The sequence below is a fragment of the Rhinopithecus roxellana genome, chromosome 1 (genome assembly GCF_007565055.1).
Source record: "Rhinopithecus roxellana isolate Shanxi Qingling chromosome 1, ASM756505v1, whole genome shotgun sequence".
NCBI lineage: Eukaryota > Metazoa > Chordata > Mammalia > Primates > Cercopithecidae > Rhinopithecus > Rhinopithecus roxellana.
The window spans coordinates 66,286,320-66,300,946 of NC_044549.1; the positions used below are offsets into that span (position 1 = coordinate 66,286,320).

The 14,627-nt window shown below is 36.2% G+C and overlaps 1 protein-coding gene across 3 annotated transcripts in view; it reads left to right on the forward strand.

Moving 5' to 3' along the window:
- Positions 1-14,627, forward strand: part of CHL1 (cell adhesion molecule L1 like) — a 212,121-nt gene that overhangs the window by 148,450 nt on the left and 49,044 nt on the right. For all 3 annotated transcript variants that reach the window (XM_030920582.1, XM_030920702.1, XM_030920639.1), the window contains exons 9-11: positions 558-678; positions 5,271-5,455; positions 10,570-10,701. In XM_030920582.1, coding sequence (XP_030776442.1) covers positions 558-678; positions 5,271-5,455; positions 10,570-10,701 — 438 coding nt within the window. The remainder of the gene's footprint in view (positions 1-557; positions 679-5,270; positions 5,456-10,569; positions 10,702-14,627) is intronic.

Sequence of the window (14,627 nt, forward strand, 5' to 3'; positions counted from 1 at the left end):
AATCATTTCCTAAAACTGTTGTTTTCTTTAAGGAACTGAGACTACAGGTAGAATTGCTGAAAGAGCTTGATAAATTCATAGATGCCTAGTGTCTACCACAGCCTTCCTCAGTGAGAATTTCTGGGTACAGGAGTGAGGAAGCTGTTTTTAGCAGAAACCTGATGAAATTCTTAGGCAACTTAAATTAAATAAAAACATAAACATAAAGTCATTGCACATGACATGATTAAAGTATAGAATATAAAATCATAGATTTTCTATTAAGGACTTCTGTTTGACCTTCTGAGTTAGAAGATATGGTATAAATAATAACATTTATAAAATTTGGCAGTGCTACACTCAGTAAAAACACATGAGGGAAAACCCATGCTTCATGGTAAGAGAGAAGAGGAGTCTATTTAAATGGAAATATGTTAAATGGAAGTCTATTTAAATGTACATAGAACACACACACACACTCATGTGTGTCAGATTTTTTTTTTAAGAAAGATGTGGTGTCACAGAATTTTATGTATATTAATCTGAAAAAATTCTGATTTTTCTTTTCTATTTTGTAGCAAATTCAATCAAGCAAAGAAAACCCAAACTGTTGTTGCCTCCCACTGAGAGTGGCAGTGAGTCTTCAATTACCATCCTCAAAGGGGAAACCTTGCTGCTTGAGTGTTTTGCTGAAGGCTTGTGAGTAACCTGACTCTCACTCATGACTTTGTCCATCCAGTTCTATAAAGAATAAGACATCAAGCACATTAAGACTGTGCTTGCCTAGATATTTTAAAACTATTTATTTAAAAAGAAATAAACTTTGCCAGGCACTGCAGATATTCTGCTCAGGACTGTTATTCCAGGTACTCAAGAGGCTGAAGCAGGAAGATTGCTTGAGCCCAGCAATCTTGAGGTTGCAGTGAGCTATGATCATGCCATTGCACTAAAACCTGGATGACAGAGCAAGACCTCATCTAAAATAAAATAAAATTAAAATTAATAAAATAAAATAATTAATAAAAATAAATCCTGTTGTTATATCTCTGGAGGTAGTAATTTGTACTTCACTCTACAGACTTCAGGCAGTAACTGAGGTTCATAAAATTAGATCTCTCTGTCAATTTATGATATTGCGGATGGCGGGATGATGACAACATTCTCCTTAGTTGAGTTTAAGAAGCATAAGGTTGTTGGTAGTCAGTCCCTCACTTTCGGTGCTGAGTTTGCTCTCTGTGCTCTACTATCTTGCCCCACTCCTGTTTGCTGTGTTACTAAATCTGCTCCTTTTCAGGTTTCAAGGAGCCCTATTTATCTATTTTTACCCTCCTGCCCTTTGCACACATGGAGGTCCAGACCATGTAATTTAAGGGAGTTTTACATCAATATCTAATTAAGTGAACTTTCTTTACACCTGAAAAAGCAATCCTTTTTTTTTTGAGACAGAGTCTCACTCTGTCACCCAGGCTGGAGTACAGTGGCACAATCTCAGCTCATTGCAACTTCTGCCTCCCAGGTTTAAGTGATTCTCCTGCCTCAGCCTCCAGAGTAGCTGAAACTACAGGTGCATGCCACCACGCCCGGCCAATATTTTGTATTTTTAGTAGAGATGGGATTTCAACATGTTAGACAGGATGGTCTCGATCTCCGGACCTTGTGATCCACCTGACTTGGCCTCCCAAAGTCCTGGGATTACAGGCGTAAGCCACCATGCCCGGCCCGCAATGCGCTTTTATAAATCCTCCAAGAAAACCCTAAAGGACCTCACTTGGTCACCTCTTAAAATTGTTCCATTTATTAACTACTGTTAAGTACATGTAAACAGGGACCGTCTTACTTAATATTTAATCATGCAGGTTCTCTCCTACTTTTACCACTATCCTTCCGAACTTATGGTCCTTCCCTACCATTGAGAGTACCTTAGGAAAATGCATTCCATCTTTCTAGCACCTGAGTTTACTCATATGAAATACAATCTGTTCATAAGCTGAGGGCTTTGGGGACTGTAGTTAGTGGACTAGGATTTGAAATTCAAAAAGTCATATTCATTCATCATTTAGAGTACATTCTGAATGACTGGGTTAGAAATGGAGCAGATGTTAATGGTTTTACAACCCCTAAGCTTTGTAAATTTCTCTTTCCATCCACCAAAAATATCAAAGTTGCTTGTCTGTCGTAAACTCCCCATGTGTCTTTACATAAATTAGTTAGAGGTACTATGACACAGACTCTGTCTGGAATGTGTGGTATGTGTATTATTTTAGAAGAGGAAAGTCTCCTGTTGAGTTTGAATCATGATGGCAACAACCTGCTCTACTGGTTGTATTTTATGTGTTTACAGTGGTAGAAATTAAATTCTTGCAGTGTTCATTACTACATTGAGTTGGGCAGGGTGACCCTTTCAGTAATTCTTTTTTCTTATTTCCCACGAATGCTATCATTGACCTTTTGGATTGACTAGCAACTGCACAGAATGTCTTCAAAATAATGAAATGCTCTCATGTGTGTTTTAGAAAATGAAGAGTCATGAAGGAATATATAAAAATAGAGTGGATGAAAATATATGTTGTTGTGAGGACATGAAAATTCTTGATGCGCTGTCTTAAGGATTTTCACCTGAAGTAGTCTCTTCTTACTCATACTGGTTTTGTATTGGGTAATCCTATCTGATCTGGGTCCTCTCTCAGAAGATGATACATTTTTTAAAAGTTTTTTTGGGTCATTTAAAAAACTTTTTCTAAGAAGTTTTCAAGCCGTTAACCTCCTATAGTAACAAAAATAATTATATTTAAGATATTGTACTATTATTTTGTGTAAAGCACTATATTTGGGTCTTTGAAAACTAATCTAATTGTCTAATACATTTTACTTGAAAGAATAAAGTAAAATGATTATCTGTAAGTGTCAGGTGAACATGATATATAATTTATCTCAAGATAGGTCTATATCTTGACAAAAATTTCCAGCTATATTCTTGAAAATATTTTTTATTTCCTTTTGTTTTAAATTTAAGGGACATTTACTAACAGTAGCTGAACAAATGTGTTTTGAGGGAAAACTTATAAAATTGCCATAGGTGGACTCATGTCCACTGCTCAAATAGATTTTTTTTCTGTTTTGTAAATTAAAGTAGGTATAATTATTTCACAAGATACTTCTTTATAAATAGAGAAATATACAAATAAAAGTTGGCCAGACAAGGGCCTGAAAAAAAAATTTAGATTATGAGGTAGTGTATTTTGTGTGCAAAAAGGTATTAAGCAATATATTTTCCCTCAAAACACGTTGCTCAAATGCTGTTAGTAAGTGTTCTTTAAATTTTTTTTAAAAGGCAGGTGGTATAAAAAATTGGCAAGAACAGAGTTGGAAATTTTTGCCATGGTATAGACCTATCCTGAGATTAGATTATATCTCATTTTCACATAATACTTTAGATAATTATTTTACTTTATTCTTTCAAGTAAATGGTATTAGAAAATTAGACTAGTTTTCAAAGACCCAAAGACTGGGGAGTCTGGAAGATCTTGCTGAAAGCGAGTTACTTGCTCTATTAAAGGATGGACTCATGAAAAATTTCCTGTTTTAGGGGAACTGAGTTCCAGAGCAGCCTATAACTTGGCAAATTGTCATTTTGACAGATGGAGTGAAAAGCCAGCAGTTAGGAGATGTGGGTTATGCATCCTGTTAGGTGGTGTGCTCAGAAAGCCAGCAACCAATATACTCTCACAGCTGTCTGCCCAGGCATCATTACCGTTTCCTACGCAAGTGTGCCATGTGCTCTTAGCTTGGTAAAATATAAGATTATTGTTCCAGGCTGCAAAGCACGTTAGTATTTGAGCCTTGAAGGAAGAGAGAAAAAGAGTAGATATATGTAGATTAAAGAGTTTTCATCTTTACCTCCATTTTTTTTTTGCATAAATAACTGAATTATTTTAACTACAACCTATCAATACAAATAATTTGAGAATATTGACACACACGATTTCAAGGAATTGCTCTATTATCACATAGTAACTAATGGGCAATTTGACAGGAAGCGTATATTCTAAGACTATAGTTAGAAAGGGCGTAGATTGAAAAGCACAAAATAATAAAACACACTGATTAAAAAAGAACAAGTTTAGAGTGGACAAATATAAGTTGTGGTATATCATTTATTGCTCCAGTGACCTTAAGAAATTAATTTATTCGAGCTTCAGATTCCTTACTGTTAAATGATTACAATAATGCCCATCTTTAGAATGTACCAAATAACCTACAGCTATTAATAATAGGAAGAAATATGGAGAGGAAAAGTGTAGCATCAATAAAATTAGCAAAGTTGTTTCTTCTACTCACTTACAGAGCCTGATTGGGGAAGAGAAAAGGACAATCATCCTTCAGTTAGAATCAACCCTTTTGGCTTTCCACACAATTTTTAAATCAAATGAGTCACAAAGGGTATGACCTCTGCATTTGTCTGGTTTTCATGAGAAGGGATTTTTCTTAATGTAGCTGCCTTGACTCCCCAGTCCTATTTTCCTCCTTACCAAGGTGGGGAAAGTTATCATGCTGGTGTGTAACAAGTTATCATGCTGGTTTTGTTTTGTCTTTACTTTCCTGTTTGTTTTTATTGGGTGAGCTAATCTTTTGAAACTACTAAGCAAGGGAAGATTTGGTTCATTCCTCCTTTCCTCTACTCCCCACGAGGGCGAGAACATGATCCAGGAGGGAGCATCTGTGCTACAGACTCCAGCTTGCCCTAGAATAGGCTGTTCGTGGGTCTAATCTACACATTTAGCTTTCACACAGGAGCCACATTCTCCAGTATCAGCATCATAGGATTAAAGGGGAAACTTCTCTCTGCTGACTGTTAGGTCCTACTTTATTGTGTTTTACACAAACAGGGAATAGGGCTGTTATCACTGGCTGCCTCAAACCATCCACAGGGAGATTTTCACACTTGGAAAATATCTTGGTAATATTATTTCAATGAGCTCCAATTATTTATCCTTCATCCAGCCACACCTAGTCAGCACTTACATGTAGTTAGCCCCCGTAATAGAGGAGAGAGAAAGTTTCCAAGGAGATAGACCATTAGAGGAACTTTCAGGAAAAGAGAATTTCTTCAACACCAGTGTTCACTATTGATGGTGGTGGGTGTGTCTGTCCACTGGTAAGGATGATGTGATTCAGTGGAATATGAGCACATATGTAAAAGCAACTTGATAAATGATGGGTCCTGAGGTTTTCTTTGTATTTTACTTTCCACTTTAAAAAAAAATGTTTGTTTATTTAATTATTTTTTACAGGCCAACACCACAGGTTGATTGGAGCAAAATTGGTGGTGACTTACCAAAGGGGAGAGAAACAAAAGAAAATTATGGCAAGACTTTGAAGATAGAGAATGTCTCCTACCAGGACAAAGGAAATTATCGCTGCACAGCTAGCAATTTCTTGGGAACAGCCACTCACGATTTTCACGTTATAGTAGAAGGTACCTTTCCCATGTTCATTTTTTTCCTGCTTTTCAAAAAAGTAACTTTATAGGTGTAGTAGGCCTTGCTTCTAAATCATACATGTTAAAACAGGTCAACAGTTTCAACTTTTAATTGTAGTGTGGGCACTGAATTATATTACACTTTAATTAAGCATGTTTGTCATTTATGCCCCAAAACGTCATAGAAGGGACAAATGACAAGAAAAGATCTCATGTTAGTGGTTAAACACAGACAGCTTACATGATTTATTCACATAGTCATTACAGCTAGTCTCCTAAATTATTTTTATTGTAATACACATATACACTTCATATTATTAAATCATAAAAGCAGCCATAAGGATTATGATGAAAAAAAGTATTAAAATGGGCCTGGAAGAAAGCTTGGATTTTGCTTCCTAATCCTGCAGTTAACTTGCTGTGCCCTTCGCCATTTATTTCACTCTCTGTACCTGAGGCTCTTCACCAAAGAAATGAAAGAAGCAGGCAAATTGTTGTGTTAGCTCTTTCCTGGATATAACACTTTTGTAATCCATATCTTGGGTTCAGGTGATAAATTCAATATGTTTCTTACAGGCAAAAAAGAATATGCTACAATATAAATTCTCTCAAAAAGTGCAAAAATATTATATTCAAGTCATCTTCTCTGCAAATTCAGAGATTTTGATCAATCAAGGTTTTATTGGCATTAGTTACATTTATAGGAATAAGTAGGCAAAAATGATATCATTTAAATGTGGAATGTAGTTATTAGGGCTGTGCCTGTTTGACTGATGTGAAGGTTGTCTAGTCCTCTGAATGTGATTGACACAGACTATTTTCTGTGGATGCAATCACATTGAGGCTTTCTATCTACAATTTAGTTGACTATATTGATCAAATTAATGGAATGATTACTGCATGTGTACTTATTTAGTGCAGTGTAAGCTTAACTATTGCAAGGAATTATTCTTTTTAGACTACAATTTAGTGAACTAGTGCTCTAGGGCATCCATTAATATTCCAATAAATTTCACCTCTTAAAGCTTTAGTTTACACAAGGAACACCTAAGTAATGGCCTGTTGTTTAAACTAGTGGGGGAAAAATAAAGGACTCAGACACAAATTCCCCTCCCAAGTAGATGTTAAGATAGTTGATTGAGTCATACCCCTGTTTGGAATAACACTGTATTTCCAAGCCTACTCCATAATGTGTATTATTATTTAAGGTATGAAGAACAGAAAACCAAAGTTGAGAATTTTATTTTCTTTGACTCGACAAAAGCAAAACTTATATAGAAGAAAGCCCAATATTATACATTAATGTCAACATCTGCCAAACAGTGATATATTCTTCTGACATTAAATTATTCACAAAGCAGTTCAGAGAAGAAGAGTTTGAAAGATTTATTTTATGTATATTTTTAGTCATCATTTGATGTTTCTATGTAATTTGGCTACATCATGCAACAGGGGTATTTTTCTGTAATCCCTTCCTCCCCTCCCCAGCACACACACACCCACGAACCAGACATATCTAATTGTTAGATTCTCCTCCAAGTTGCTGACTATTAGAAACCCTTCCAGATGGCTGGAACATAGCTACGGTAGCTGAATATTTTAACAATCTGGCCACAGTTTTCTTGACTATAAAACCAAACCTTTCAAAAGAATTGCAAGGGTTGCACAAAAAAAATCAAAGATGTAAAATTAATTATGCAATTTAAAACGTTGACTATAGGATTCCAAAGGAATATAGATTTCTAGTACAAATTGTTCTCACTACTCATAAAACAGCTATTAGCACTATTGAGATGTAAATGATATTTTATGAGGAACTTCTAATCCTTTCTCTTTAGTAGGAAACTATTAAATGTACCTTCAGTTGTATGTTTTTGGACTTTCTCTTTACCTATGCACGTGAAAAGCAAATTGAGCTTAAGATGTCTTTATTTTTTTTTTTTTCTAAAGTGTGGAAGCGATAAATAAAAACTGTTAATCATCTGGATGGATGAACTTGTGTTTATTCAATTTTTTCTGCCTTCCTGCACCCTCTCCTTTTCTTTTTTTGTCTCTTTTTTAGAAGCCCAAATTAAATAACAGAGATTTGCCATGTGAGAAAATAGCAATGCTATTATGTATTTTGAAAATCTACTCCATTCTGAAAACACCCATTGTGCTTAAGTAAAATCATGGACTGGGTTGGATTCTTTCTGTATGTGCAATGTCTTTCCTATTACTAAACATAATCAAATCCTGTGAGCTTGTAATTTAGGTTGCAACATCCTAAATATGAAATCAGACTGTACTTCAAATCCTATAATATGTATGAGCAAAAGCAGCCAGGATGTCTTGACTAGGTACAACTATATATTCTAAATATCTAGGATATGATTAATTACACATTCAATAAAAAGAGATATATTAGAGTGACATCTAAAACAGTCTATATCCAGAAATCAAAATATAATCACATCACATTTCAATAGATTATTTAAAAATAAGCTCCCACAAATAATTTTTATGTTGTCAACTTTTGAATTATTTAAAGTCTTTGAACTTTAGTAAGTGAAATAGGAAAGCATTTGTATATAATTATAGACCCATAATATAATCCAAATGATTTTGCATTTTCAAAGGTTGTCATAAAATCACATGCAACTCAGTCATTAATATACTTGAGAAATCCTTTTTTTCAAATAACAAATCTATTTCTAAAATGTTGCAGTTAAATCCAATTTTTATTGAACCTAAAAATTTTTTGTCTATTAGAATATAGATTTTAATAAGAACCTGTGAAGAAACAGTTTCACTAAAAATAAGCACTGTGCTTTATGTTTTATAGGTACCAAGTTTGTTTTATTTTTCTTTTTTCCTAGTGATGAACATCTCTATTTAGCTTGCTTAATATATAGTCCCAGTGTTCAGATATTTGCATCTCTGTTTCCAGCAACACGAGAGATATTTATCATCTTATTTTTGTATTTACAATTATGAGAAAATGCATAAAGTTTCAACATAAGCAATTTTCACCTGCTACCATATCTTAGGATAATAGCTAAAAGAATGGGTTTTTATGAGGATGGGTTTTTTTCCTCAGAATTTTTGGTTTTAAGGCTCAAGAAGCAGCTATTTCTGAGCAGGACAAGCTTGAAATCTCTCTCAATATTACTGACTCAGGACCAGCTTACTTCTATAGGAGAAACACATGAAAAGCATCAGAGTACATGTTCAAGCAATTACAAAGAAAGCTTACACAGAAGGGTTAAGGTAAAGTATAGTGATGAAGCCTAGTGAATGCTCAGAACTTCTGGAGTCAGTTGATAAATATAGGGGGAGCTTGGACTTGGAAGCATAAATTGAATTAACCTTCTTTCCTGTCTTTGGTACAAATTCATAAGATAAAACTGAATTAGAAACAAAATCACATGACTTCAGAGTCTTAATGCTGCTCATCCATAGTTGCTGTGTATATATCTATGGAATGGCAAGAACAGGAATTGGAGCTTCCTTTGCTGGTGGCCCTGGCCAAGTCAGGAAACTTCTCCAAAGCTCAGCCCTCTGTAAGGTGAAAGCATTGGATGAGGTGATAATTTGGGACCTCTTTCAGTAATACTAATATTACTAATAGTCCTAATAGTAAATGTCCTAATGATAATAGTAATTATTCATGAAGATTTACAGAAATACCATCATTGCTTGATTTTCTTTATTTTTGCATATGTTGAAAGCAATTGTTGTAATTTTCTACTATAAATATGATATACCATAATGTTCGTGTTCATGGAATATTTTTCTCTAACTTACAGATATTTAGTTTTATATTGTTTGTATTAAAATACCAGAAAAAAAGTAAGGATATCTCAAAAAATGCAAAATAGACAAAAATAAACCTTCACCTCAGAAAGTGATCTGCAATTTATAATTTGAACTAGTATATTTTAAACCAAGTGACTAAATATCTACAGGTAGTACAGCTTATGAATACAGATATTTAACTTGGAACTTAACAATTAAGTCAACACCCTGTGGAGTGCACTTATCTTGCTTGAACTTGAACTTGCCAGGGTTAGTTGTATACATTTGTTTCTTATAGTGAACTTACAGGTATTTCCTTTTTACATAATCCTCTTTTTCCTCCTTTACTTAGAAAAATTTTACTGATATTTTTTCATTGTATACATACATATATCTTTGAAGACTTTTCTTTTTGACTAAAAATGGAAATCTAAAATATCTTTGGGTGAAATAACCAAACTACATTTGATGGGATTTGCTACCTGCAGGTTTTGTGCAATTTTCTCTGAAATTAAATTATCCAAACCATCCACACTTTAAACTTTTTATTTACCCCTGATATAGCAATATTCATGAAGTTATAAAACAAGGAAATAATGTTTGAAGTCAAGTAAAATGTCTCATCTATTTCTGACATACTTTGTAGTATTGTAATTCTGGAGCAGTAAGGCATAGAAAGATACAGGTAATTTTAAGGTACCTTTTGCTTAATTGCTTTGACTGCAGAAAACTAAACACTGCTTTTGGGCTTCTCTCTGTCCCTCTTGCAAAAAAAAATATCTAGGAAATACTATTTTCCAAATTGATTATATATATAAATGCTATAAGATCACTAATTAAGAAATATTCAAAATAAACATTAAACATTTTAATTAGTTTTATTTTTAAAATTCTTAAAATATAATTCTTATGTATCCACCTTTTTAGATGCCATGCTGCAGCTTGAAAATAACCTATAGTCAGCTCCAAATAAACTCACCATCTGCTTATTCTTCCCTCATTTTTTTCCTAGTTGGGTAGCTACTTGTATAGCTAAATAAAGTGGTTGTATATAACTATTTGTAGTATGTTGATTTATTATACATGCTGAGTCCCAATTAAACACAAACACACACGTGCACGCGCACACACACACACACACACACACACACACACCCTACAACACAAAAGCAGCTCCCACCTTGCTTTGCAGAACAAGTTTACCAGTAAGAGCTACTATGAAACCCTTTGTGGTGTCTGCCCTCTGCTGGTGCAAAGTAGAAATACAGGCCTTAACAATTTTGGACTTTTTGACATAGATAACTTCTCTCATGAGCTCTTCACTTTATATGCAGAGCCTCCTCGCTGGACAAAGAAGCCTCAGAGTGCTGTGTATAGCACCGGGAGCAATGGCATCTTGTTATGTGAGGCTGAAGGAGAACCTCAACCCACAATCAAGTGGAGAGTCAATGGCTCCCCAATTGACAGTAAGTTTAAAAACCAATTGCAATGCAATGCTGAAGGCCCTGGTTTGATGGGATTAATGATGGTCAGACGTGTGTAAAATGAAGTTGGTAAATGGATTAGCAGGACAGATATAACGAGCAAATCAGAAACTGCTTCTTTCTAAGCAATTTGGTTGTTGAGACTTGATATTCATGGAATAGCCATAAATAATATTTATACTTTTTGGGCCCTTTTATAAATTATATATAAGAATAAAGATTTTTCACTTTTAAAAAGAAAATTGAATGAGAAAGAGGATGCTTCCAAGGAAAAAAGCCAATTATTGTTCCTCTCCCTGAGAAGAAACAGAGCAGGAACCTAGCGGTTGAGGGCACAGTTTAAAAGTCAGGACCTCCCTTAGGCTCAGACAGCAGCAACACCTGTCCTGGGCTCTGCCCTTTTAAGGGACTTGCTCTGGTCACCCTCTGGTCCTGCTTGTCTCCATGATTTGAAAGCATCCTCAGAGAAACTGTGGCATCCCAAGCCTGAACCTGGTCCCATTACCGCCTGTTCGCTACCAACCTCAAACACAAAGACCTGAAAATTCCTATGCCCGGTCCACCCTGAGCCCACTCCAAATGGGCTGGGCAGGGAAAGACAGGAATGGCCCAGCACTGAGGGCCAACTCTTCTCATTTCACCATGCTCAGCATAGAGCTCCAAGGAGTCCCCAAATCTTCCACTGGAACCTAGAGCTCAGATTATTTTGGATGTCCTTGATCAGGAAGGAGGACAGAACATATTTTTATGTGTCAATTGCTTAATTAAGAGCAGGTACAATAGTGGTTTCCATTTGTCCTTTTGCTCTGGGGCCCGCACAGGTCAAGGGTGAGCCACTTGGTGGATAACAGACCTGAGGTCCCATCTAGGATGTGCACCTTGCCCGCTGTTTCATCTTGAGATGTTTTCTGAATCTCCCCAAGCTTATATTTTTTAAACTGCAGAATGGAGATAGTGGCGGTTGGTTGTGATTGAATGAAAAAAAAAAATGTAGCCAGCTGCCTAGGACAATGATTCATCTGTAGAGCACTGTGATGGTTTATAAACTCTGGAGCCAGACTGCCTGTGTTTGCATGTCAGCTCTACCACTTACTAGCTGCGTGACGGGGAGTATCACTGACCCTCTTCAAACCCGTTTCTTCATCAGTAAATTGGGATAAAAATAACACTGACTCATGGGGTTGTTTTGTGGATTAAAGGAAACATCATGCAGAGAATGCTTAGCACGGGGACTGCCACAAAAACAGCACCCCGTAAGGTATGGTTGGTTGGTATTGTTTTCCCACAACAGACACTTAGGATACCTTAGTCCTCATTATTATTATCTTCAGATTTGGGATTTTTCTCTTCATCTCTTTAGGGAACAGAATAAGAAATGAAAAATAACAATGAGGTTTTGGGTAGACAAAGGGAAATGAAAGCAACTTTTGTTCATAATGAATGTTCAGGTTACAAAAGTAAGGAATGCATATTCTCTGGAATACAAAATCATAAAATGTTATATTTGGATGGTATTTCGCTGTTTACAAAAGACATTCACAAATTACTTAGAATCCTTAAAAGAACTTTATAAAGGAGATGCTATTATTCATATTTAACTGATTCATTCATTCAGTAATATCTATGGGGTACCTCCTATGTTCGCTGCACTGGACTTCATGCTTCAGATACAACAGTGAATAAAATGGATGGAATCCTTGCTCTGCTGCCATTAGACAAACAATACATGAGTGTGTACTGTGGTGTGGTAAAGCCTGAAAGAGGTTCAGGACCCAGAGTTGTGATCTTATTTTAAGATAATAATAGTAAGACCCCTGTGGTAATTTACTTTGAGTATAGATTAGAAGGAGGTGAGGAAGTCAGCCATGTAAATAGCAGGGAAAGTGCTTTCTCAGTAGAGAGGTGTGTTGAGGAAGAGAAAAGAGGTGACTGTGGCTGAAGCTGAGGGAGTGCAAGGGGCAGCCCTAGGCCACCAGATCCACCAGCAGGGGAAGGGGCCAGAGCTTAGGTAAAGATGAACATCGAAGTAGGGCCTTGGGATTTTGAGAATACACTAGGCAGCTCTTGGAGGAGTTTGAGCAGAAGAGTGACACAATCTAATTTACATTTTTACAAGGTATTTTCCTGGCCTCTGAATGGAGAATGGGCTGTGTGATTGATTCTAGGTACGAGGCCATCTGAGAGGCTCTGGCCTCAGGGCTAGATTGGTGGCAGTCCTGGTTAGCTTCTGGATTTATTTCGAAATTGAGTCAATAGGTTTGTTAATGGATGAGGAGGTCAAGGCTGAAAATAAACTTATGCAAGACCGCACAGCTGAATAATGGTAGACTTCAAACTAAAGGCAAGTCGCTGGAATCCAAGCTCTGTGTTCTGTTCACAGCTTTTGGTCATGGCTCTCCCTGTTGCCCTGCAAACAGGTCATAAACTTTTACAGGTTGGGATATTTGATGACAGTGGGTTGGCTAAAGGATTTGAAATCTCTTTGAGTTTATTTTAGTTTTAGGGATTATATATCCTTTCCCCATGTTATTTCAAAATTAAATCAAAATGATTACTATTGTTGATTATCGGCCTAACCCTTTTCACATGCTTTGCATACGATATTTCTGAACCTCGTAGCACCTTGAAAAATAGATTCTATTATTCTCCATTGGGAATTGAGGCTTAGAGAGGTTACCTTACTTACTGGAGAATGCAACCCAGGTACATTTAAAACCAGGAACCGAACCCAGGAAGGATTAACTCCAGAGCTGAAGTTTCATCCATTTTGTTGATAATTTCTCACTGGGTTGACCAAAGACAAAACTGAGAAAGAATTTCTGAAGTATGTCAGGACTAGTGTGTTTTATAAAGACTTGGCTTTCTTGAATCCTGGGAGTTTCTGTTAGCCTTTGTCAATGCACAACAATTTCCATACCCATGCCAGTAGGCAGATTTAAGCAATGTTTAATTACTTAAATAAAGTATTATTTAAATAGCCTAATTTCTTTTCTTTGTAATGAATTGTTAATTCAGAGTCATACATGGATCAGATGGGATAAGGAGAACTATATGGGAGGATGGGGGTAACTCTGAAAGACTTAGGACTCTGAGTAGAGCATGGAAGTGAAGAGTGGGATTACAGACTCAGTGCTTTGCAGCATTCTTAGAGAGTTCAGCCTTAAAAAACTTGGAAGAGCTACTCTTCTTGCTAATTTGCAAGAAATAAGTGATAAATTGTTTAACAGGATTGTATTAGTTTTCTAACATTGCTATAACAAATTAAATTACTATAAATTTAGGGGTTTAAAAGAGTACATATATACTATTTTACCTTTCTGTAAAAGTTCAACACGAGTCTTGGCTAAAATCAAAGTGTCAGCAGGCCATGTCCTGGAAGTCGTTGGAGAGCACTCCTTTCTCTGCCTTTTCCAGTTTTCCCAGGCTGCCCACATTGGCTGGCTCCCTTCTGCCATCTTGAAAGCCAGCTACACTGCATCACTCTGACCATCCTTCCATTGTCACATTTCCCTCTGGCCACAGCCAAGAAAGGCCTTCTGATTTTTCAGGAGCTTTGTGATTATACTGAGCCCACTTGGGTCATCCAGGGGTAGGAAATAATTTTCCTACCTCAATGTCCTTAATCGTAATCATATCTGTAAGTCCCTTTTTTCCATGTAAGGTAACATAGTCATACATTCTGGGACTTAGAATGTGTACATCTTTCAGGGGCTACTGTTTTGACTACTTACAGGGGCCTTTCAGGAATAAAGGTTGCCCAACCTAACATTTTAAGTCATTCCAACAAGTATTTACTGACTGAATTTTCTGTGGTAGCTACTCTTTGGGCACTGGGGACACACTGCACAACCTCACAGTGAGGTCCTGCCCTCAGGGAGCTCACAGTCAAGTGAAAAAAATATTCATTT